The following is a 26,359-nucleotide window of genomic DNA, read 5'->3' on the forward strand; positions in this document are numbered from 1 at the left end:
CTCAATCAAGCAATAATAGAGGATATAAAGATCAAGTTACACTTGATCACCAAAGATTTATGTACAAATATTGTATTAAATAGTAAAGAGACAACCCAATAGACAAATCGTTGTACGAGTTGTCTATTTTGTTATCTGTGTGTAGTGTTCTAGACACTACTTACAGACAACAAGTCATTTATGGGTTGTACGAGTTGTATATTTTATTATCTGTGTGCTGTATTCTAGATACTACTTACAGACAGCAAGCCGTCTATGGATTGTACATGCCCTAAGACTACTCATGGATGGAGCATGGTGCACTTAAATATGGAAGTGTGTTGGCTGACCGATTTATCCTTCACAGAGTAAAAGAAAGTGCTTCCCCAAGATTACTGAATGGTTTCAGTCACTCTTGTAATAATTTTTGTTTGTTTGTTTGTTTGTTTCTTTCTTTCTTTCTTCTCGGCTTGGAACTTTTGTAATCTTTTTTTTAATGTATAATAAGTAGGGCCTAAAAACCCCCTCCTATTTCCATCCAAAAAATAAAAAATATGCAAGTGTGTTGGCTGACTGATTGTCTAAAAATATGAAAGTGTGAAATGAAGCAAGCAAAGAACTTGCAAGCTGTAATATACACCTTTTGCTCAATATACTCCAGATCGAAGACAATAAATACAAGATTTGTATATAGGATACAATAACATAAACTATGTCCTTCACTCTTGCAAAGACCATAGACCACATACATTATTCACCATAGCAGCTTATCTACATTTTCTATGGAAATACCTCAATGAGTGAACGAGATCCTAAGATAGGGTTAATCTTGTACCCACTAAACCCCGCATCCAGGAACAATGTGACAGAACCGCCAAATTAAAACTCAAAATTAAGCTAAATGGCCATCATCTGAACACATCAGGCACATTTAGCTTAACGGCTTAATTTGATAGCTCTTTCGGAACGGACCTTCTGACCGAAACAAACACCAGTAGTCCCACGCGAAGGTGAGCGCAGGCAGTACAAACATGACGAGTACATATGAATATGATTACAATACCGAGTAGCGTACATTAAGTTCTACAAACCTGGTTTGAATACATAAATAATATACAAGAGCAACTTTATTTTAAAACAAGTCCGATCTAGGAAACCTGGCGTCTATGATACATGAAGCGCCGTATCGAATCACACACTCAGCTCACGGGTGTGTAATTCGGTAACTAGCAGGGACTAAACATCTGGTCCGGCCACCTCCCAACCATCCGCGCCAAGCTGTATAAACTTAGCACAACAAGGGCAGAAGTCGATCTCATCCTGACCTGAAATAGTTTGAGCCACAACCCTGAGTATACTAATACTCCGCAAGACTTACCCGGCTATGGGTATACATAGCCCATTATCTAGACATGCACGGCTTTCTGGCTGTGGGTTGTTTTGCGGAAAATCAGATAAGAGTGAGTCCTTACTTTCAATATTTTAGCTCAATAATAGGAATGATACCTATTTTCTATGGTTTGCACTTCTAAACCAATCAGTGTGGAAAAACAATTGATTAGGTACTACTATACTGATCATCTCATTCACTTCCATGTTCTTACTACGATGTGACTCGGGGATCAAGGTGCTCATGTCCGAGAGCGACTGACGGCGAATCGATCCGATTTAACCTTGCAAGGTGGACCTAACCAACACGGCACGTATTTGCCCCGTCGGACAATACAAACCAACCATTTCCCCTCCTCGCCTCGAACTACAGGACCGCCCCACCAGCGTATAGTCAGCCGAGCTCAACGAGAGACCACCAAAAGTAAATACATGCATCCCAATTCTCCGCGACTACTCGACTCGCCCTAAGGGGTGGGAAGGAGTCCTGTACTTTCGAAGTAAGGCAGTACTCGGCTTACCGGTTTCGACTACCTTCTACTCCCGGTATGCGGTTAGTACAATTCAAATATGATCAGCAGGGCCGACAACGGTACGGTCCTTAACCGACACAAACGAGGCTAGACAATTCCCGTCCGCTCTCCACTTCTTTTCCTTTCCTCCATATTTCAATATTCCATAATCAAATCATAAAGACATCCTATATCTCGCGAGTAACAGAATATTACTCGACTTCTACCGAATCCAAATTTTAGCATGGCAAGGATAACGACATATACATACTAGTATTCCGACCAATGGAACCTAGGAATCATGCAACTAGGGTTTCATTCACCTAGAAACTTAATGCATAATCAAGTAAATATAGATATAACATTTCGTAAGTTAAAGTAATAGGTCATGCTCCGGGGCTTGCCTGCGGGCTGCTGCTCAGAGCTAGTGTCCACTGGGCCTTGGGCCGGGCCGTCACGAAACTCCTGCGGGACTGGCTCCGTCTGCTCCTGCGGCTCCGCGATCACCTCGTACACGACTGCCTCAGTCGCGGATTCTATATGTATGCATATGAGACAATGAGTAAATGCCAACTCGACTTTGTAATTAGAAGATAAATATTAAACAAATTAACAATTTACATAAAATGACGCAGGTATGGTGATAATTAAGTTAAACCCTAAGTGCTAGGAACAACTAATCTACCTAAGTATCAACTAGAGCATCATTTAATATCAACAGAACATGACTTGCAAAGACATTTATTAAATTACTTCTCATGATTTCTAAAGAATCTTATATATAAAGATATTACTTATCCCTATGCAAATATACTAGCTAGGTACATTTTATAAACATGTACTAAACTAGGTCCTATGAATACGAAAATTTTACAGTGGATCACTCATGCTTAAAGTAAGCTACTACAAAAATTTCATAATTTTTAGATTAACAGATCTATAGAAACTAATTAAGCAAGACTAAACACAATTTAAATTTTTGCAGGGGTAAAAAGGTTATTTCGCCATCATGGATATTTTTTCTCTATAGATCTTACTCTAACAAATCTAAAAAAATTTGTTTCACATTTATAGCATTTTTCTTTAATTTACTAGGCACTTTACAAGTCTCAGACTAAATAGACTAAAATCATTTGACAAAAGAATAGTGGCACGGCAGCACCCATGGCCACCAGGGCCATGGCCGGCGGCGTGGCGCGCCTGCCTCGCCGGCGATAGGCCAAGGCAGCGGCGGGGTAGGGCAGCTTGGCGGCCAGTAGGGCTGGGCGGAGCCAACACGGCCGGCGGCGCGGCAAAGAACTATACAGGGGCAGCTCGCGGCGGTCCAGGCGGCCTGGAGCGGCGGCGCGGCGGCGTTCCGGTCGATTGACCGGCGAACGCGGGCGAATAAGGAGAGCATGAGCATCGTGGGTGTGAGGAAGACCGATTCCCATACCTAGTTCGAGCAGAGAGGGGCCGAGGGTAGGTTGTCGACGTGGAGGTGGATTTCAAGCGTTCCTGCTCGCCGGTGGACAGGGAACCTTCGATTCCCGGCGAGGTGGGGGGTCAGGCTGTGATTGGAGGGGTTGGGGAGGACGCTAGGGGGGTGGAGGAGCTTCGGGCGTAGTGGATTTGGGATCCATGGCGAGGAGCTCGCGAATTGGGCCGGCGAACGCAAGCCGCTCAAGCTCTGTTCGTGGCGTCGGGAGGAAGAAGAAGATGAACAGGAAGTGAGAGAACCAGAGCTCGAGCTGCAGAGATGGACAAGAACATCCTGGACGTCGGAGGCAGCTGGGAAAAGGGGATGAACCGTCCCCGACGGCCGGCGCGTGGCGATGACCCGCGGGGAGCTCGGTCACGGCATGGGCGACGGCCCGACGGCGGTTCCCTATTGGCTACGGCCTGTTCTCCAGTACACTTGCTCGTCGTGGATGGCTGGCGCGTGGCCCAGCTCGCCGGGAAAACAGGATGATCGTCCACGACGGCAACGCACAGAAGCGGGGAGCTTCGGGAGGCGTCGGTGCTCGGCACAGGCACAGGGAGAAGAGAGGGGAGAGATTGACATGTGGGGTCCACATGTAAGGTTCAAATTTGAATAAAATTTTGTATTTCCATTTGAATTCCAAGTTTTGGATTGTTACAAACAACCTGTGCCACCTCTCCTCGTCTCGCTCTTCACCCGTCGTCAGCAGCATCATGCATACATCCTCAAAAGTTGAGCTTCAGATGTTTGTTTATTGGACGCCGACGACCCTGCCACTGCATCTATGATCATCACCTTTCCGTTTGGTCCTCGAGTAGAAATAGCTTCCTTCGACCGCTTTAAAATTCTGACACAATCTTCGTCGCTCCAATTATGCAGCACAGACTGCAATAAAATAAAATAGTTTGCTAATCACAATCAAGTCCACCTGGAAACAAAAATAACGAAACAAAAATAATAAAACAAGCACCGGCCATCAATCACAGCCAAACAAACACAGCATACTCCATCACCTTGGATAGCGCAACATCGGCCGGAGGGATAAACTCCATCATATCACCTGCAACAAACTCGACCATGCCATCAGCCGGCATGTTGGCCGCCACTTGGGGGAGCTCCAACACCTTGCACCTCACGTGTGGGAAGGCCTTCGCAATGGCCTTGGCGGTGGTGCCATCCCCGCCTCCGGCGTCGACCAGAGATGCTACCCCGGCGAGCACCTCGCCGCACTCGCGCACGAAGATCTCCGCCACGAAGCGGCTGTTGGCGCCCATTGACTCGTTGAACAGCGCGCCGAACTCCAAGTCACGGGCCGTGTAGGCGAAAAACCCCGCCCCATGCGCCATCGCGAACGGTGTCTTTGCTGCTGCGGCGGCGGCGGCATCATCGTCCTCACCCTTGAGCCACTCGGGCAGGCGCTGAGACGCCTGGAAGTGGAAGGGTGAAGTGGCCGCGACCGTGAACTGTGACAGGCATGTCTGGCTCTGGCTGCCGCCGACGCCTTCTTCTTCCACAAGGAGGCGCGGCACCGGGGTGAGGCAGTACACGCCTGCCTCGTCTTCTCTGAACATTCCTGAGACGACCAGCAGCTTCATGAGGCGTAGCAAGCATGGCCATTTGCTTGGAGGGACGGCCGGGAGAGCCAGTTGTAGGTCGGACAGGGATGCGGCGCCGCCGCAGCGGTGGATGGCAGTGGGGATCCCGATCTTGATCACACTTTGCAAGGCCACTTCTCCTCGTCCCGCACTTCGCCCGTTGTCAGCAGCATCATGCAGATGTCCATCAAACCTTGAGCTTCAAATGTTTGTTTACTGGACGCCAAGCCCGCCACTGTATCTATGATCACCACCTTTCCCTTTGGTTCTCGGGTAGAAATTGCTTCCTTTGCCCGGTTTAAGATTCTAACGCAATCATCACCCCCCCAATTATGGAGCACAAACTGTAATAATAAGATCATCATTTGCTAATCACATAAGTAAATCAAGTATATATGAGTAAGATACATAACCACATGCTTTGAAAAAGACTGATGAAACAAACAAAATTATTAAGTAGGACTCCCTCCATTCCAAACTATAAGTCATTCCAAGAATCTTGGAGAGTCAAAGTTTTTAAAGTTTGACCAAATTTATATAACAAGACAATAATATTTATGATACCAATTAAGTATCATTAGATTCTTTGTTAGCTATATTTTCATAGTATACCTATTTGATGTCATAAATCTTTGTGTTTCTCTTTATAATTTTGGTCAAACTTTGAGATGGTTTAACTCTCCAAAATTCTTAGAATGATTTATAATTTGGAACGGAGGGAGTACTACTCAATCATAGTCATGCGTACCTTAAGTAAGACAACATCAGCTGGAGGGATAAATTCCATCATGTCACCTGCAACAAACTCAACCATGCCATCCGCCGGCATGTTGCCGGCCAGCTGAGGAAGCTCCAACACCGTGCATCTAACATGCGGGAAGGCCCTTGCAATGGCCTTCGCCATGGTGCCATCCCCACCTCCGACGTCGACCAGGGACGCTGACCCCGCGAACACCTCGCCGCACTCGCGCACGACGACTTGCGCCGTGACGCGGCTGTCGGCGGCCATGGCCTCGTTGAACAGCGCGCCAAACTCCGAGTCACGGCCGACATAGCCGTAGAACCCCGCTCCATGCGCCATCATGAACGGCGTCTCCGCCGCGGCATCACCCTCCTCCTTCTCCAACCACTCGGGCAGGCGTTGAGACGATCGGTGATGGAACGGCGAGGAGGCTAGGATCGCGAACGGCGACAGGCATGTCCGGCTGCCCTCGGCATCGTCCTCCACGAGGAGGCGCGACACCGGGGTGAGAGAGTACGCGCCTGCCTCGCTCTCCCCGAATACTCCGGAGGTGACCAGCAGCTTCATGAGGCGGGACAAGCATGGCAGCTTGCTTGCGGGGACCGGGAGGTGCGCACGCAGCTCGGACAGGGAGGCAGCCCCGCCGCAGCGATGGATGGCGGTAGGGATCCCCAGCTTGATCACGCTCTGCAGCGCCATGGATTTGAGGTAGGCCATGGCGTGGCACCAGAGCTCTGCCTGAGCTTGCAGGAGCTCAGCGCTGCTGGCGGTAGCCATCATGGGCGGAGCGGAATGGTTTTGAGCCATGCTTTTTTGACCTGAGGAGCTTGAGAGGCAGTGTGATCGAGCTGGTCTTGCGATGATCAGATCGAGGGCAAGGTATTTATAGACCCCCATGGGCCATGGCATCTGTCCTTCAGATACCTTCATTCTTCACATGGCCTGCTCTTTGGCTTGATCATGGATCGGAATAATTCACGCCAATATCCGGCTGTAGTACTGAACACTGATGCTAACACAGAGTTAACTAACCAATAGTTCTAATTTTCTTCCTTAATTGCAGATCTGCATCGACGCAGGCAGATAGACAAACCGACAGGCGACAGTAATGTATGTACGCACATGCTAAATGGCATTATTTCGCCAAAAAAACATGCATAATTGCATTAGACAAATAGATAGGATCTCCAGCCAGATATCATGGAGAATTAAAAAAAAAAATCAAGATTCTGCGTTCGCCCATGTTTCCCGTTTTGATGTAGACATACGGTACCCATTTTAGGCCCGGCAGGGCTAAACTTTACCCCTATCACATTGGATGTTTAGTTGATAATTATAAGTGTTAAAGGTAGACGAATGCTAAAACCACTAGTAGAAAACAAGCCAAAGATCCACCCTAAAAGTACCGGTATCAAAATGAACCGGTATCTATGCTAGCATAGGTACCGGTTCATCTTCATACCGGTACTTTTGGGGTTGATGGAATCTATGGATGAGCCTTAGGTACCGGTTGGTAACACCAACCGGTACCTAAGGCTCACCATAGGTACCGGATGGTAACTTTTACATTAGTACCGGGTGGTACCATCAACCGGTACCTATGAATGAGCCTTAGGTATCGGTTGGTAACACCAACCGGTACCTTAAGAGCCTTAGGTACCGGTTGGTGTTACCAACCGGTACCTAAGGCTCATCCAAGGGTTACTTTAAAAGAAAAATATCTCTCTTCCCATCACAAGTGATGTGTAGGTGAGATGGTAAGAAAGGTGCACGTGACGCAAGAAGTCCCAAGTTCGAATCCCAGCCACCATTGCATGCATATTTTTGACAAAAATAAATGACAACCGGTACCAATGGAAGTCTAAGACACCGGTTTTTTCAAGTTCGAATCCCAGCCACCATTGCATGCATATTTTTGACAAAAATAAATGACAACCGGTACCAATGGAAGTCTAAGACACCGGTTGAAAAAACCCGGTGTCTTAAGGCGAGGCTATTGGTCGCGGTTGCGGGGCACCGGTTGGGAAACCCTGGCTTTGGCCTTTTTCAGCCGGTGCCCAAGACCCGTTTTCTAGTAGTGAACTAATTATATAATCTCTATCTAATTCACAAGATGAATCTATCAAATCTAATTAATTCATAATTAACAATATCACCATAATAGATTCATTCGTCTCACAAATTAGGTCTAGGCTTCTGCAATTAGTATTTATTTAATTTATATTTAGTCCTCCTAATTGGATCAAACATCCTATAAGACAAGATTAAACTTTAGCTCTTGGGATCTCCACCTAATTTGATTGGGCAAAATAGGCAAAATCATCCCCAAACTCTTGGCAAAGGGTCAAGTCCATCCCTGTACTTTTGTTTAGACCAATTTAGTCCTCGAACTATGGTTAACCGCTTCATTTACATCCTTCATCCAAATTGAACATTAACGCTGTTAGTAACAGCGTCAAAAGAACACAGTGGTTGCATGCTGCGGCTGATTCGCTGCACGCAGTCCTCACTGACGTGCAATTGAGCGATGAAAGAGCAAGTCACTGTCGGCGTCAACGATGATGAGTCAGAGCAGAGGAGTGCTTAAGAATTCCAGTGCAGAAGCGGCCGTAGTTTGTTAAAACTGTAAGCTTATCAAAAGCAATAAGCTATAAGCTAGTATGCTACATGGGCTAAGCTAATCTTTCTAGGCCATCACAGCGCCTGCACAACAACAGGGTCTGAGCTATGAAGATCATGATGCGTCCGTTACGCTGTCGCTCCATCTACGACCGCCGATCAGGCCATCATCCGAGGGTGCCGGTGCCCTGCATGCTTAAGGCTACGGCGCGTACAAGCGCCAAACAGAGGCGGCGTTAGCTAGCTTGCAGCATCCGGCCGGGCTGATCGATCGCCACGTTACATGCTGGATATGGGGTCTCCTCGTCGGAGCAGTGATTATTTGGTACTGACAAAAGGCGAAGCTAGACCGGAGGCGGATATTCTGCATGCTGTTCTGGGTTCTGACGGCATTGCTAACGGCGTCAATGTCAAATTTGGATGAAGGATGTAACTGAAGCGGAGAATCATAGTTCGAGAACTAAATTGGCCAGTTCGAGGACTAAATTGGCCTGAACGCAAGTACTGGGACGAACTTGACTTTTTGCCAAAAGTTCAGAATAATTTTGCATATTTTGCCATATGATTGAGGTGAGAAGTACCATCACATCACATGGCATAGCACTATGGCAGATTCATGTATCTCTCTGCTGGCCAGCATATGCTCAGATTGGCAAGATGAGTTTTGAGTTTCACCACCGGAAAATCAGCTATTGCCGAGTGTCTGGTAGCATTGCTAGAAAATCTCTCATTAATACCGGTTGGGAATCCCTGGTTTGTATCGGTTTCCGGACCGGTACCGCTCCTCCGGTACTAAGTGCACGCGCACTTAGTGCCTGTCAGCTGGCCCGGTACTAAACGACCCATTTAGTACCGCCGGTACTAAACTGCTGGCCACGCAGCAGCTACGGCGAGCAGTTTAGTACCGGTTGGTAATATCAACCGGTACTAAATGATTTTTTTGATGCTTTATATTTGTTCTCTTTTCCTTTCAATTTCAATTAATTAGTATTAGTAGTCGTACTCGCAGCGGTTTGTGTATTCGTACTCGTACTCGTATCTAGAATTCGTATTTGTATATGGAGCAAAGCAAATAAAAAAAATTATATACATATACATACATGGATAAAAGAAATGATAGAAATTATATACATACATGGATAAAAGACAATAATATTTACAAGTATGAATTCTCATAAGTTTTTTCCAACAAATTCTGTAATAATTCTAATCATCTGCATCGTCATCGGCACTGGCATCCTTCTTGCGGCGTTTGTTGAGTTTATCAGCTCGAGCCACAATTATCATTGGATCAGAATAAAATTCACCATTTGGATTTATCACCTCATCCAACAGGAATCTACAAAGTGCTTCTTGAATTGCCCTGATTCTTTCTGGTTCGATGAGGTTCTCTTTCAGTCTCCAATTCTGTCAACAACAAATAAACATCAATAGTTTAATTTAGTACCTGTATAGAATTAGATACAAGAAATTGTTACTAATGTTATACGTACTTCGAAGTTTTCTTGTGTCACCCTCTTGGTTTCTCTGCAAAAAAAGTGCATGTGCTCACATACGTAGTATCCGCAGAGGTTGGTTCCTTGTTGCTGTCTCAAACACTATATACATATATACATATATACATGTTATGAAATATTCATGCTGTTTGAATAAATGAAAGTAGATGTGCGATATTCGTACCAGCTTGTTATAGTTGAATTCAAGCTCAGTCGGTGTTGACGCGACTCCTAATTGTGTTTTGAGGAACCGAGACCATTTCCTTTGCATGATGTCTACGAGATTTTGATATAATTCTGGTGGCTTATTCAAGGAGTCCCACACAGTAACTCGGGACCGATCGATTTCGATCACAAGTAGGATCCAGTGGAAACTGTTGATACATACATATGGATACAAGAAATGTTAGATATATACACTTATTGGCTAGTTGAAGTCACTCAAAAAGTGAAAGGACTCACTTGAAGTTGTACGGCAACAGAATGAATGTGCGATCGTGCTGCCCTTCCAAGGACATGACTAAATTATTCTCGGTCCGATTAGGATATTTGCGTACACACTCCTCATGTACATGTCGGTGTCCCAACCCAGGGGGCCCGGATCCCAACTAGTAAATGCGGCGTGCTTCCTCGTCCCAGATGATGATGCAAGAGGCAACACAGTAACGCACGGTTTATCCTTGTTCCGGCCTCGAGGCCGTACGTCCAGCAAATGGGGTGTGAGAGGGCACTGTATTATCTTGTACCCGGAGTGCTTGTAGCAGGGGATACAAGCGAGGCGAGAGAGGGAGGGAAGCTCCCAAGTCTCTGCTAGAAGTGGAGTCGGCTGAGATGAGTGCTCAGTAGTGCTGAGAGTTCTCTGATGGGGAAGCCAGAAAACTAGAGCTGAGCCAGCCCGTCTAAAGGAAGCCCACCTCCTCCTTTTATAGTCATAAGGAGGGGTGGGGCACATGAGTGGGGGCATGAAAGTCGTCGTTTTCCCCTGAATCGCGGGGTACAGTGGTCGGACACTGTAGGAAGTACACTGTGGGAAGGCGGCGCGTGTCGCTGTTGTCCTGGATTTCGTCCTTGGTTCTGCGAAGATTGCGCTAGTCGTCCTGCAGTGTCCCTGCAAGCGGCGTGGTCGAGGCTGATGTATGGTTTATCGTATACGGTGCGGCGGCGCTCGGTGGGCCCTATGGATTAAGGTCCTGCATGCACCAGCGGCCATGGTAGCGGGGCGCGCGGTGGCCCTGGACCCCCTGGTCGGAGTGCGGGCGTGCACACTAGGAGGTCCGGGGGACGCGCGGAGGTCCCGGACTCCACAAGGGGGGAGGTCCGGGGCCCTGCCCGTGCGAGCCGAGTGCCCCTCTCGGAAGGACACGTGACGTCGCCGGACCCCTCCCCCAGCGGGGAGTTGAGTCCGGATGGTCGGCGTCGGCAGAACAATATTGGGAGCAGTACCGAGCCTGTCCTATCCCGCGTTACGGGTCCCAAGGTGCTGCTACAGCATCCGGGATGGCGGAATGGTGACCGGAGTCAGCGGATGGGACCCCGGTCACATCCACTGTGGGAGTGGCAGTCTGACGCCGCCCGCCCTTGGTGCCGTGGCGGAGTGGCTGGCCTTTAATGCTTTCGTACGGCGAGCGGTTGGGCGGCGGTGTTGTTTGTCCCTTGTGCCGAGAGACGGCCTCGAGCGAGGCGGAGATGAGTCACCCGCTCGAGGGTAGATCCGCTACCCTCGAGTGAGGCGGAGGTGTGTTGCGCGGTCGAGGGTCCCGAGGGGAACCTTCGAGCGAGGCGGAAAAATGAGTCACCCGCTCGAGGGTAGGTCCGGTACCCTCGAGCAAGGCAGAGATCGTTTTCGCGGGTTCGAGGGGGATTCGAATGGGCCGCTTGCTGGGCTTCTTTGAGTCCTTTCCTTTCTTCCGGATGGGAAGCAGACCGTGGGCCTTCGTGGGCCCAGTTGCCTTAACAGGTGTTTGTGTTTTTAAAGCGATCTTAGTACCCCGATTAGGGTGACCCTAATCGTGGTACCCGACAGTAGCCCCCGAGGCTTTGGTTGAGTCAATGGATTCGACCAAAGGGTGATTCGGCGATTCCCCCTTTGACGTGATCAGTCAATGCTGCGCATCCGCCAGACGCGCCTGAGCGCCAGTCCGATCGGATGTGACAACACGCCGGTCGGGGTAGTACGTCCGCGGGGGGGAGTACTTCAAGGTGCGTGCCTCTTTATTTGTTTGAAGGACAAGACGTGTCCACGCGCTGAGGGGGGCCAGGGCGACGGTAGCACCCACTGCTTGGCAGCTGGTGCTCCCATCGCGCTGTCCCGTACGTAGGGCCTTGGCCCCGACGTTCCTGGTTGCTTTGCGGCGCGCCGTTCGAGGGCAGCCGGCCAGAGCCGACACTGCACCGCTTAGCGTCCAGGGGCTCCGCTCCGCTTTATTTCGTTCGGTCGTGTCTCGGCGCGGGGACTGAGGACAGCCTTTGCTCGTGGAGCGCCGCTCCGTCATGGGCGATACAAGCCTCCGCTCTTTGATAACCTTGAAGCTTTGTGCCCGGCGCAGCTATAAATAGGGGGTCATGGGGTTCCCATTCTTCTCCAACCTCTCAGCTCTTTCTTCCAGCATCGCCCTGATTTTGTAATGTTTACTCTGCCCTTTTGTGACTGGCCCCCGGATGGGGCGGTCTGGATTTTTTAGGCTTTTGGCGCTAGAAGAAAGCTTGCGAGCGGTGGGGGAAGACCGGAGTGGGCGTGCGCACCATCCCTCAACTTCAGTGGGATCAGCAGAAGTGCATTGGGCCCATGGGGTCCTGCTCCTGCAATGTCCCCTAGCCTGAAGGGGGTTGGAGACGCCTCACCGTCAGCGCCAGGTCTGGCGGCTGTTTTTCGTATCGCCCCCCCCGGTGAAAAGGTTGCTCTCGGGGAGACGGTGCGGAGGGCGCTGTCCGCCAGCTCGACCCCCCGCGTGGTCTTCGGTGGAGGAGACGCTAGAAGAAGGCTTGCGAGGAGAGCGTCCCGCTGGACCCGTGAGGTCTGGGGGCTGCTTCTCGCATTCCTAGCAGCCTGGCCATTGCGTCAGCCAAGGGCTCGGTGCCTTTCTTCGTCACTCGTTCCTCCCCAAGACAGGGAAAATTGCCACATAGGTGGCAATGTGTTTGTATCTTTCGATGGCTTCGCGCCGGTAACCCTTTGTAATCTTTATTTGCATTTGAGCAATAAAGTCCCCTTTCTCCTCTACGGGGAGGATTACCGAGGGTATAGGGGTGTACATAGAGTTACGACCCTTGAATATGTGTGAAGTTTCCTTCGCGGGGGCGCATCAGCGCACCCGCGGGTGTAGTCCCCGAGGCCTTGGAGGAGCGTTTGTGCTCGTCCAAGGGCTACAAACGTTGTCCCACTGGGTAGCTCTACTGGGATGGCCGTCCAGCGTCTTTTTCAGCCGGCATCGGCACTTTTTCAGCCGGCCTCGGCACTCTTAGTGCTGGTACAATGACCTGGTGTTCAGCTTAGCCGTTAGGGGAACGTACGCTAATAGTGGGGGGGTTCGGTTATACACGTGGAGCTTCGTAAGTGACGGTTGTCGATTTATTCAAGGGTGCGGTTTTGAACCATGGTGTGCGAAGAGCCCCTGAGCCCAGGCTCGTATGAAGGCGTTCAGGGGAACCCTTGACTTTGATTACGACCCTCGTCACCCTTCCGCAGGGAGGAGGGATGAAGCGCACCATGCTACCCATGCCCGGGCCGCGAGCTATGACTGCTTCATTGAGCTATTAGCGGGTTGTTCAAGCGGACGTCCGTGCCCCGTTCGATAAGGGTCGGCTCGTGGTCCATAGACACGTCACATAGAGAACTTGCGAAGGTTCGCTAGGCGGGGCTCGGACCCATTCGGTAGGGTCCGAGGGCTCGATGCTCTCCCTCGATGGGATCCCCCTTCTAGGCACCCTCGACTGGAATTGAACACTGCGTAGGATGTCTCGAATTCCGCGTTCGAGGGTAGCTTGTACGGCACATCCCTGCAGTCCCTGACTCTGGTGATCTGGGGCGCCTGTCGAACCCCCTGAAGGGCCAGGCTTCGAACCCCTGATCAGTAAGGCCTCGAAATATGATTCTTTCGAGGGTAAAGAGACCCCTCGAAGGAATATTCTATCGTGATTCGAAAACGACGCAGAGTCGCGAGTTATGCACGCGGGTCTTCCGCTGGTGGTGGGCGACGTGGCCCGATCTGTGTGGTGCGGCGTGGGCGCGCCTTTTCAGGCGACAGCCTCGGGCAGACGAAGTGGCGTGGGCGGCGGCTGACGGATGGGATAGCGCAACAGTCGCGCCGCGCCCGTCGGTTACCGTGCCGCATTTATTGCTGCGTGCGCGCGTCATGGTAGATTTGGGATATCAAAATCTACCTCATTCAATGCGGTAGATTTGGGCCGCGGCTGCGGATGCGCCCGTCATGGTGAATAAAGATGAGGAGGAATGGGTTGTTTGGGCTCACCTGGCCATTTGCCTTCATCCCTTTCCGCCTTCTCCACCTCATTTGCATCCTGAACCCATAGCCAAGAGAGAAAAGGAGGAAGAAGGAGGAGAGAGAGAACCTTAGCCGTTTCGGAGCCTTCATTCCCGCATCCCCCCTCGAATCGAAGACATGTCGGACATCCAGGAGCCTTTGCCGTGGGGGAAGTCTTCCGCCACCATGGCGGTTCTGGAGCAGCTGGTCGTCGACCGGCTGCTGCCGTGGAACCCCGACTCGGGGGCGCCGGCGTGGATTTCCCGGCACCCGGACGAGACCGAGCCGAAGCCCCCGCAAGGCTACGTCGTAAGCTTCGTGCGCCTCCACGAGCGAGGCTTCGACGTTCCCGTCAGCAGGTTCATGAGGGCTTTGTGCGAGTACTACAGAGCAGAGCTGCACAACTTCAGCCCCAACGCCATCTCGCAGGCGGCGGTCTTCGTCGCCGTCTGCGAGGGGTACCTCGGGATAGAGGTGCACTGGGATCTCTGGATCCATCTGTTCTGCGGCGAACTCTTCGTCGAGAGCGGGCGGGGACAGCAGAGGCGGTTCGCGCGCGCCGGTGGCTTGACGTTCCACGTGCGCCACTCCCGGAGGAACCTCTACATCCACAGCAGGATGACGATGAACTCTGGGTGGAGCCGAGGGTGGTTCTACCTTCGGAACTTCCGTGGTGCGCTCCCGGCGTTCACCAACTGAGTCCTTCGCGAGCGACCAGCAAAGTGGGATTGGGGGGTGTCGCACCCAGCACAGCAAGACAAGCTCGAGGGCCTCACCGACGCGCTGGCGCATTTGGCAAAGAAGGGGTTGACGGCGGCGGCTGTCATCGCGAACTTCCACCGGCAGAGGGTGATCCCTCTCGTGGAGAGGGCCCTGCCGATCTTCCAGCTCATTCCCGGGAGCCAGGTTGAAGGCTCGAGGACGTCAAGCAAGCTCCTCTCCCACACCACCGCCGCCCGGAGGGCGAAGTACGCGGTGGCGGATTTCCCCCAAAATCCTGAGGATCTCTAGAGGATCAAGATGTGCCCCGAGCCGGGGTACATTTCTCTGGTAAGTTTCAATTTCGAACCCGCCGTATGTTGTGTGGTCCCCTTTTCCTGACCCTATCTTGGGTGTGCTTTGCGGGGGTTGAGGTGCGGCACCTCGAAGCCCCCGGTCCCAGAACAACGCCTAATCAATCGTCTCCACGCGGAGAAGATGAAAAGGCGGAAGGACGCGACGAAGGCAAAGGCCGAGAGGAAGAGGAAGAGAAAGGCGAAGCACGACAAGGCGTGCAAGTTCGTTCGCGCGGAGGGGAAAGCACGGCCCACCACGCCCGAGTCCTCGGAGGAGGAGGAGGCCTCGGATGCCGAGGACCACGCTCTGGGGAGCAACGGGGAAGCCGCGGGCGCGAGCCCCCCGCCGTTCTACCTGTGGGGTGACGATGAGGGGGAGCCGGTGGCGCCGGAGGTGACAAGGGCCATAGCACCCATACCTCAAGGGGGCTGAGCGGGGGTCGTCCGTGCTGGCAGCCTCGAGTCACCAGGCCGACACGAGGGGGCGCCCTCGGGGCAGTCTTCGAGGGGCGGCACGGCGACCTGGGCCCGAAGAAGCGCCACGAGGAAGCGGAGCATGAGTGCTCGATCCGGGTAAGCAGACCTCGCTTTCGTTTTTGTTGCATGTTTGGTGGGTTTCTCGATCCTATTGTCCTCAACTCGTGTTCTTCGATTTCCAGCCCCGGGGCCGTCCCGAAAGATGCGGTGCAGCTTGCCCCGGCCAAGGCTCTCAAGACCGGGGCACGAAGCACACCGCACACCGCACACGGCGCCGCAGCCCCTACCTGCTGTGGATCTCGAGGCGGCAGCTGCGAGGCTATGGGAGGCCATGGCTCGGGGTGCCCAGGCGGCGCAGCAAGCTCGGGCACGGGAGGAGGAGGGTGACGCCGGCCAGAGCGGTGCCGAAGCAGCCGCTCTGACTGCCGACGCCGGGGGGACCGGCCAGGGCGGTGTGGACGGCGCCACCCTGGCCGTTACTGAAGTTGAGGCCGGTCAGGGCAATGCGGCCAGCGCCGCCCGACCGGACACAGGAGGAGAGACTGGCGGGGGCGCGCAGGAGCGCCCTGCCGACCGTGTGGAGGAGACCCTCGTCTTCGAGCCCTCGAGGGCCGAGGGCGAGGGCGTCGCAGAGGAGGAGACGGCGCAAGAGGCGCCGATGGTGGAAGGAGCTCCCATCCCGGGGCCCGCGGAGGCCCGGGACGAGGGTACTGTCGCGGTAGCTGTAACACCCGGTTTATAAAAGAACATAAACCGAGCAATCATATACGTGCCAGGATCAAGTCACACGTATATACAACAGAATGAACAGTATATCATAGCACATATCACGTAAAAAGACATAATAAAGCGAATACGAATGTTATTTATTACAGTAATGACAAAAATGTCTGATACAGCGGAAGCGAAGTACAAAATACGAAAAAAACTCTCCGAAGCTGAAGCAGGGCGCCACAGGGACGTCGACTGGGAGACGAACACCTAGAAGTCCTCGTAGTCCTGGTAGCGCTGAGCGAACTCCCTCGCGTCGGCAGGAACTGAGCAGCAGTAGCGTAGCCAAGAGGAAAAAGTAGAGAAGAGGCAAGAGTGAGTACACAACATGTACTCAACAAGTATAACACAAACTATGAGGCTCTAAGGTTGGCTGACTCAACTGCATTAGCTTTTAATCTTGGCAAAATTTTATTAAATCTATTTACTACAAGTTGATGAATTACCATTAACCCAGTTACATAGTAATTAGTCAAATTTAAACATGTTACTACTGAGAACCAAACCAAAACCAAGCCACCAAGGTAACCCCGAGAAGCACCTCCCTCGTCGGAAGGAGATAACTCCACTAATCAAAAGGAGGATCTAGGCCGCTCATAACCGTGAGCACGGCTAGTATACCAGTTTTACACTCTGCAGAGGTTGCACATCTTTACCCACAAGTCGTGAGCTACGCCAGTTGTTCATCACACTTCCTTAGGTGAGATGACTAGCGACTCACTATGAGGCCGTTACAAAGGACACGTTGGTAAGGTGTAACCGCTAAGGATTCAGTCAATGCATCGATGGTACCCACCTCGAGGGGTACGCACACCAAGCCTCGTAGCCTGGGCACCATTGAGGTTCGACTCCCCTCTTGCCCCGTCGGTAAGTTACTCCCGAACCAAAATGGCCTAATTAGTAAGCCAAGACCGTCCCATTCCAGTCTTGTGGTAGCGCTGTTGTCCCAGGTTGTCGCTCTATGAACCGGTCCTTATGGAGAGTGGCCAACCAGGCAGTAAGCACCGTGCTGGCCCCCTAAACCATGTTTCTAACAAAATCAATTTTAAATGAGACGTGAGCCCCTCCAACGAGCCACTCTCAGAATTAAGTTGCATATACCATTAATCAAATTAATTTACAAGGACCAAGTGAGTTATAGCGCGGCACCTAGCACAACTAACCAAAATGCAACCCAAGGGAATATATATAAAGGATATAAAGTGGCTAGGAAAGTCCTTATAGGCATACAGTATTAAATGCAGTATGAAATTGTAATTAAAGGTGATAGGTTGTTCATGTTATACTTGCCTTCCTCGTACTTCTCCTGCTGCTGCTCAAAGTGCTCGGAAGACGGCTGCTCCGGGTACTGGTACTGGGGCTCCTCGGATGGATCAACGTCTACTCACGAACACATGGCCAAAACAAGGCACGACAGTAAGCATACAAGCAAACACTAACAAAAGCTAAGAAATAGTACATCAATACATAAAAACAGCACACTAAACTAGTCTAAAACTATTCTACGCATTACAACGATCGCGTGGACATAAAGAACACCTAAAACGGAGCTAAAACGCATTTTCTAGGCTAAAAACAAGGTTCAAGGACTAAACTGCAAGAAATCTAAGGTTCCAGGGGCTTTTCTGCAAAAACCAAGGGCCTAAACATAATTCAAGGTTAGATATGAGGGCCAGCGTGCAAAAGACCAGGTGCTGGACTGCGGGTTTGAAATCTGGAAAGGTCAGGGGGTTCCGTGTAAAAATTTGGGCTGATCTGTAAATATGTTTACACAGGCAAGGACTGCGGGTTGATATTCGGAAAGGCAGGGGTCTCTTTAACAAAATTCCAAGGCTGAACCGGTACGAGTGGATCCAGGCCGCTGGATCTGGATCTAACGGTTTAGATCTATTGAAACTTCGATCTAATCTAGAGCGCTGGTTTCGGATCGGACGCACCAGATTCAGCAGGGCGCGGGGCGGCGGCGGAACGCGCCGGCGGCGTGCTCCCGCGGCGGGGGATCGTCGGTGTAAACCGAATCCGGCGTTCCCGGGCTCGATTCGGGTCGCGGTTGGGTCAAGGAGCATCGGCGGGATACGTGTAACCCACCTGTGCCCTCAGGTCGGGGGATTGCGGCTCGGTTGGGGGCTCGCGGCGGTGCAGGCGGCGCTAGCTCGTCGGCGAGGCCAACTAGGTGCAGCAGAAGGGGAAAGGGGCCAGGGAACGGGCACGGCATGTTCGTTACCCTCGTGCGAAGCTGAAGCCGGCCGTAGAAGTCGACGAGAGGTGGCGCAGGGCGGAAATCGGGGCGGCGCAGAGGTGGTTGGCTCCTCCTCCGCAGCGATTTCCCATGCATGTAGGGGCAGGAGTCGGCGGATTCGGGCATGAGGAGGCTCCTGGCGCCAAGGAGGAGCTCCTGCGGCGGCTCTTGGTGGCGGAGGTGGCTTGGGCGTGCGGGACCACGACGGCGCACGGCCTTCTGCGCGGCGGAGCTGTGCGGGGTCTCTGGGCCTCGGCGTTGGGGCTGCGGGGTGGAGATGAGGACGCAGGGATCCGTGGGCTGGGGCATTTAAGAAGGCAAGGGATCCTCGGCGTGCGGGGCGGATCGCGCGCGAGAATCACGGCGAGGTCGTTCGGGCGTGAGCGAAGGGCGTGGAACGGAGAAAGGAAGGAGATGACCCTGTCTCGTGGGTCCGGGCGGGCAGCGAGGGAAGGCAACGCGCACGGGGCTGGGCTGCGGGCGCTGGCTGATGGGGTCGGGCGCGCAGTTGGGGAGGGCGACGCGGTCGCGAGCGAGCGGGCTGAGCGCTCCGCGCGGGCTGAGGGCGAGGGGTGAGCTGGGCTGGTGCGCTGCGTTCTGGGCCGGCCTGAGCGGGGTGTGGGCGCTGGGATGAGGGTGAGAGCGGGTTGGGCCTTCGCGGAGGGAGGCGGGTGGAGCCAGGCCGAGTGCGTGGGAGCAGGCCAGCGCGGGACTGGAGTGCGGGCCGAGCTGGGGTGTGGGACGCTGACTGCTGGGCCTGGCGCGACAGCGGGGGCGCGGTACTGAGGCGGGGAATGCGTGCTGCGCGAGGGTCGCGGTTAGGCCCTGACGGGCTGGGAAGGGAAGAAGGGTTGGGCTGCCTCCGGTTTTCCTGGGTTGGTTTCTGATTACGGAAACTGGTGGGCTGCAGGCCCGTGAGAGATGGAGAGGAGGAGACGGGCTGGGCCGCCGGGGTGGATATGGGCCGCGTGGGAAAAAGGGTTGGGCTTGAGTGAGAGAAGTGGCCACGGGATTAGGTTTGAGTTTGGGTTTTGGGTTTTTCTTTCTCTTTCTATTTCTTTTCCTTTCTAATTCTAATTCTATTTCAAACTCAAGGCAAATGAATTCAAATTTGAATTTCAATTCACACAAGCACTCAACAAATAAAACAATGCTCCCGCATGATGCAACAATAAAAATTAAACCTATGATAAATTTTAGTTACTGGAGGATCAAAATTAGATTAAATGAAAGTCTAAACACAATAAACCTTAGAATTTTAAATAAAGCCAATTAAATTTATTATTAAATACTGAAAATTAAATTAGGGTGTTACAAATCCTACCCCCTTACAGGAATCTCGTCCCGAGATTCTGGGCTGGCTAGCAAAGAGATCAGGATAGGTATTCATCAACTCCTCTTCCTTCTTCTGGCAAGTCCTCCGAAAAGACATCCGGGAATTCAGACACCACGCGAATACCATCCGTGGGTATAGCCTCCATCTGATGAAGAAAACCAGAAGGTTCTGTAGCACTGACTGTCACCCCTTGGCCATCAGATGCTGTCAAGTGAACTGCCTGATGAGCACCATCAATTCTGACTCCCCACTTGGCAAGAGTATCCATTCCCAGAATCACATCGATACCCTTGGTGTCTAGCACCCTCAGAGCAGCACTGAACATTGCCCCCCTTATGGCTATACTGACTCGAGGGCAAACAATATGGGATCTCAACTCTCCTCCTGGTGAAGAGACTAGCATATACTTCTTTAATGGGGTGGTAAAGAAACTATGCTGCTCAACATATGACTTGGTGATGAATGAATGAGTAGCACCAGTATCGAAAAGCACTGTAGCTGGATGGGAGTTGACCATGAACGTACCAATAACTACGTTAGGAGCCTCGGCCGCTGACTCGGCCGTCACGTGGTTCACTCTGCCCTGTGCTGGCGCCCTGGGCTGAGCTGGACGCCCCTGCTGTCCTGCCTGCCGTGGAGCTGGTGAAAGGCGCTTCTGTGGACAACCATTGGCATAGTGACCTTTTTGTCCGCATTTGTAGCACTTGCGGTGGATTTGAATGACGCTACTTGGTTGACTTCCTTGTGAACTTAACATCACATCTTGCATTATTTCTGCTGTTTGCTCTTTGGACTCCTTGTGACTGCGTGGCAGAATCACCTTCATAGTGATAATCAACCCATCAACATAATCATGGAGACCTTGATTCTCGACCTGTGTATCTCTAGAGCACTTAGGATTCTTTCTCTTCTGGATAGTCTGTAGCTCTTCGACCGATGGATTGTCGAGGAAAAGGGAATCCTCTGCTAGCTGCTCTTGATGAGACCTCTTCCTCCTTGCACCGGAGAACAACCTCTGGTTCCTCCTAGCTGTGGCTTCATCTTCAGTCGCACGAGCTTGATGACAAGGAACGCCATAGAAGTGGCAACACGGACAAGCTTTCTCACCATCACCCATTGCACTGTCTCCAAGGTCTTTTTGTTCTGCCGACATCTGAGCTGGGACAAAAGGAAGCACAAGTAAGGTCAAGGAAGAGAGAAAAACTCCATTATTTAAAGTTCTATCTTATTTAGATGACACTGTTCAGGCATCACTGCTGCTAACTCCAGATAGATGTCACATAAATCCAAGAAAAGGAACTATACCATAACTCTTTTGTCCTGTCTGAGAGATTTTCAAATTCTTCTGTACTATCTGTGGACCGGGATGTCACATCCCTACCCCCTTACAGAAATCGACGTCCTCGTCGGTGACATCCTTGCCAGTGGATCCCTAGATATCATCTCTTCTCCGTGTTATCCTTCTCAACAAGACAGAAACCCAAGGCATGATGAGGTAGAGAGGATAGAGTGGATGGTTTTACCCCCAACGGTCTAACTCGTTTTATTAATTAATTTAACTTTAACTTAAAACTGATTTTCATTAAACAAATTTAAACTACTAAGCTATGCAATCATTCAAAAAAAATCCAAATCAAACATGTAGCATAATATCAAGCAGACAAATTTTCACAACTTAGCCGAGTTTAACATCCGACTCGACTAACACAATGCGTCGCAGAACGTACTATCGTATTATTATAAATGGGTCACCTAGCTAATACTCATGGTGGTCAGATGACTGATTCAGGCCAAAATCTACGAAAACTATTCTTTAGAGAGAGAAATCAAGGCTAGACGGGTGAATAGTCAAAGAAGTCAAGGGGTATAATAGTAAAATAGTTTCAGCAGGCAAGGATTGGTGAGAAGAAGTCCTAAAACACGACCAGTTCTATCTAGGCTTCGTCCTACAGTCGATACGGCTCTGATACCACTCTGTAACACCCGGTTTATAAAAGAACATAAACCGAGCAATCATATACGTGCCAGGATCAAGTCACACGTATATACAACAGAATGAACAGTATATCATAGCACATATCACGTAAAAAGACATAATAAAGCGAATACGAATGTTATTTATTACAGTAATGACAAAAATGTCTGATACAGCGGAAGCGAAGTACAAAATACGAAAAAAACTCTCCGAAGCTGAAGCAGGGCGCCACAGGGACGTCGACTGGGAGACGAACACCTAGAAGTCCTCGTAGTCCTGGTAGCGCTGAGCGAACTCCCTCGCGTCGGCAGGAACTGAGCAGCAGTAGCGTAGCCAAGAGGAAAAAGTAGAGAAGAGGCAAGAGTGAGTACACAACTTGTACTCAACAAGTATAACACAAACTATGAGGCTCTAAGGTTGGCTGACTCAACTGCATTAGCTTTTAATCTTGGCAAAATTTTATTAAATCTATTTACTACAAGTTGATGAATTACCATTAACCCAGTTACATAGTAATTAGTCAAATTTAAACATGTTACTACTGAGAACCAAACCAAAACCAAGCCACCAAGGTAACCCCGAGAAGCACCTCCCTCGTCGGAAGGAGATAACTCCACTAATCAAAAGGAGGATCTGGGCCGCTCATAACCGTGAGCACGGCTAGTATACCAGTTTTACACTCTGCAGAGGTTGCACATCTTTACCCACAAGTCGTGAGCTACGCCAGTTGTTCATCACACTTCCTTAGGTGAGATGACTAGCGACTCACTATGAGGCCGTTACAAAGGACACGTTGGTAAGGTGTAACCGCTAAGGATTCAGTCAATGCATCGATGGTACCCACCTCGAGGGGTACGCACACCAAGCCTCGTAGCCTGGGCACCATTGAGGTTCGACTCCCCTCTTGCCCCGTCGGTAAGTTACTCCCGAACCAAAATGGCCTAATTAGTAAGCCAAGACCGTCCCATTCCAGTCTTGTGGTAGCGCTGTTGTCCCAGGTTGTCGCTCTATGAACCGGTCCTTATGGAGAGTGGCCAACCAGGCAGTAAGCACCGTGCTGGCCCCCTAAACCATGTTTCTAACAAAACCAATTTTAAATGAGACGTGAGCCCCTCCAACGAGCCACTCTCAGAATTAAGTTGCATATACCATTAATCAAATTAATTTACAAGGACCAAGTGAGTTATAGCACGGCACCTAGCACAACTAACCAAAATGCAACCCAAGGGAATATATATAAAGGATATAAAGTGGCTAGGAAAGTCCTTATAGGCATACAGTATTAAATGCAGTATGAAATTGTAATTAAAGGTGATAGGTTGTTCATGTTATACTTGCCTTCCTCGTACTTCTCCTGCTGCTGCTCAAAGTGCTCGGAAGATGGCTGCTCCGGGTACTGGTACTGGGGCTCCTCGGATGGATCAACGTCTACTCACGAACACATGGCCAAAACAAGGCACGACAGTAAGCATACAAGCAAACACTAACAAAAGCTAAGAAATAGTACATCAATACATAAAAACAGCACACTAAACTAGTCTAAAACTATTCTACGCATTACAACGATCGCGTGGACATAAAGAACACCTAAAACGGAGCTAAAACGCATTTTCTAGGCTAAAAACAAGGTTCAAGGACTAAACTGCAAGAAATCTAAGGTTCCAGGGGCTTTTCTGCAAAAACCAAGGGCCTAAACATAATTCAAGGTTAGATATGAGGGCCAGGTGCAAAAGACCAGGTGCTGGACCGCGGGTTTGAAATCTGGAAAGGTCAGGGGGTTCCGTGTAAAAATTTGGGCTGATCTGTAAATATGTTTACACAGGCAAGGACTGCAGGTTGATATTCGGAAAGGCAGGGGTCTCTTTAACAAAATTCCAAGGCGGAACCGGTACGAGTGGATCCAGGCCGCTGGATCTGGATCTAACGGTTTAGATCTATTGAAACTTCGATCTAATCTAGAGCGCTGGTTTCGGATCGGACGCACCAGATTCAGCAGGGCGCGGGGCGGCGGCGGAACGCGCCGGCGGCGTGCTCCCGCGGCGGGGGATCGTCGGTGTAAACCGAATCCGGCGTTCCCGGGCTCGATTCGGGTCGCGGTTGGGTCAAGGAGCATCGGCGGGATACGTGTAACCCACCTGTGCCCTCAGGTCGGGGGATTGCGGCTCGGTTGGGGGCTCGCGGCGGTGCAGGCGGCGCTAGCTCGTCGGCGAGGCCAACTAGGTGCAGCAGAAGGGGGAAGGGGCCAGGGAACGGGCACGGCGTGTTCGTTACCCTCATGCGAAGCTGAAGCCGGCCGTAGAAGTCGACGAGAGGTGGCGCAGGGCGGAAATCGGGGCGGCGCAGAGGTGGTTGGCTCCTCCTCCGCAGCGATTTCCCGTGCGTGTAGGGGCAGGAGTCGGCGGATTCGGGCATGAGGAGGCTCCTGGCGCCAAGGAGGAGCTCCTGCGGCGGCTCTTGGTGGCGGAGGTGGCTTGGGCGTGCGGGACCACGACGGCGCACGGCCTTCTGCGCGGCGGAGCTGTGCGGGGTCTCTGGGCCTCGGCGTTGGGGCTGCGGGGTGGAGATGAGGACGCAGGGATCCGTGGGCTGGGGCATTTAAGAAGGCAAGGGATCCTCGGCGTGCGGGGCAGATCGCGCGCGAGAATCACGGCGAGGTCGTTCGGGCGTGAGCGAAGGGCGTGGAACGGAGAAAGGAAGGAGATGACCCTGTCTCGTGGGTCCGGGCGGGCAGCGAGGGAAGGCAACGCGCACGGGGCTGGGCTGCGGGCGCTGGCTGATGGGGTCGGGCGCGCAGTTGGGGAGGGCGACGCGGTCGCGAGCGAGCGGGCTGAGCGCTCCGCGCGGGCTGAGGGCGAGGGGTGAGCTGGGCTGGAGCGCTGCGTTCTGGGCCGGCCTGAGCGGGGTGTGGGCGCTGGGATGAGGGTGAGAGCGGGTTGGGCCTTCACGGAGGGAGGCGGGTGGAGCCAGGCCGAGTGCGTGGGAGCAGGCCAGCGCGGGACTGGAGTGCGGGCCGAGCTGGGGTGTGGGACGCTGACTGCTGGGCCTGGCGCGATAGCGGGGGCGCGGTACTGAGGCGGGAAATGCGTGCTGCGCGAGGGTCGCGGTTAGGCCCTGACGGGCTGGGAAGGGAAGAAGGGTTGGGCTGCCTCCGGTTTTCCTGGGTTGGTTTCTGATTACGGAAACTGGTGGGCTGCAGGCCCGTGAGAGATGGAGAGGAGGAGACGGGCTGGGCCGCCGGGGTGGATATGGGCCGCGTGGGAAAAAGGGTTGGGCTTGAGTGAGAGAAGTGGCCACGGGATTGGGTTTGAGTTTGGGTTTTGGGTTTTTCTTTCTCTTTCTATTTCTTTTCCTTTCTAATTCTAATTCTATTTCAAACTCAAGGCAAATGAATTCAAATTTGAATTTGAATTCACACAAGCACTCAACAAATAAAACAATGCACCAGCATGATGCAACAATAAAAATTAAACCTATGATAAATTTTAGTTACTGGAGGATCAAAATTAGATTAAATGAAAGTCTAAACACAATAAACCTTAGAATTTTAAATAAAGCCAATTAAATTTATTATTAAATACTGAAAATTAAATTAGGGTGTTATAGTAGCGCCCGTGCCAATGGCGCAAGGGGGTGTGACGGCGGTGGTGGAGCTGCCGGACAGCAGCAAGGAGTACGGGGACTCGATGGACATCGACCCCGCTGCTGCGGCAAACGCCGCCGCGCACATCGCCGAGTTCGCGTCAGCCAGCGCGGGCATGCTCGAGGCGGGGACGTCCGAGAGGGGCCATCTCGGGGCGATCGTTCCGTCCGGGGTCCCCTCGGAGTTCCTTCGCAAGGAGTAAGAGGAGGAGGAGGCCTGGAACAAGCAGATGGGCGTGGGTAGCGAGATCTTGCAAGCCCTCGACCGCGCCTTCATGCTCCACCAGAATGCGGATTACCAGGTCAGCCAGGTAAATGCTTCCCCCCCCCGAAAATTGCTTGGATTTGGTTTAACTTTTACGCGTCTTCACCCACGCCCTCCCCTTTGCAGCAGCTGAGGGAAATCTCGCGCGAAAAGAGAGCCGAGATGAACCGGCTGTACTCCCAGTTGAGCCAGCTCGGGCAGCACAACGCCGAGCTGGTACTCAAGAACATTGATGCCAACGCGAAGATGGCGGATCTGGGAGCGCGTCAGCATGCGCTGGAGGAGGAGCTGGCGCAAGTTGCTGGTTTGCGGGACATCCAGAGGGCG

The 26,359-nt window shown here is 51.8% G+C and overlaps 1 protein-coding gene and 1 pseudogene across 1 annotated transcript; both read right to left on the minus strand.

Moving 5' to 3' along the window:
- Window positions 1–644: 644 nt before the first annotated feature.
- Window positions 645–5,256, minus strand: LOC120653258 (annotated as a pseudogene).
- Window positions 5,257–5,661: 405 nt separating this feature from the next.
- LOC120653259 (flavonoid O-methyltransferase-like protein Os11g0303600) lies at window positions 5,662–6,521 on the minus strand. The gene has a single exon (XM_039931034.1). It carries the CDS (start codon window positions 6,484–6,486, stop codon window positions 5,662–5,664), a length of 825 nt encoding a protein of 274 aa, XP_039786968.1. The 5' UTR covers window positions 6,487–6,521.
- Window positions 6,522–26,359: the final 19,838 nt, after the last annotated feature.

This window comes from Panicum virgatum, chromosome 1N (genome assembly GCF_016808335.1).
Source record: "Panicum virgatum strain AP13 chromosome 1N, P.virgatum_v5, whole genome shotgun sequence".
Lineage (NCBI taxonomy): Eukaryota > Viridiplantae > Streptophyta > Magnoliopsida > Poales > Poaceae > Panicum > Panicum virgatum.

What these genes read in the sequence shown, in the direction of transcription:
- LOC120653259 (XM_039931034.1), bottom strand. Translation starts at nt 6,486, where the DNA reads ATGGCTCAAAACCATTCCGCTCCGCCCATGATGGCTACCGCCAGCAGC.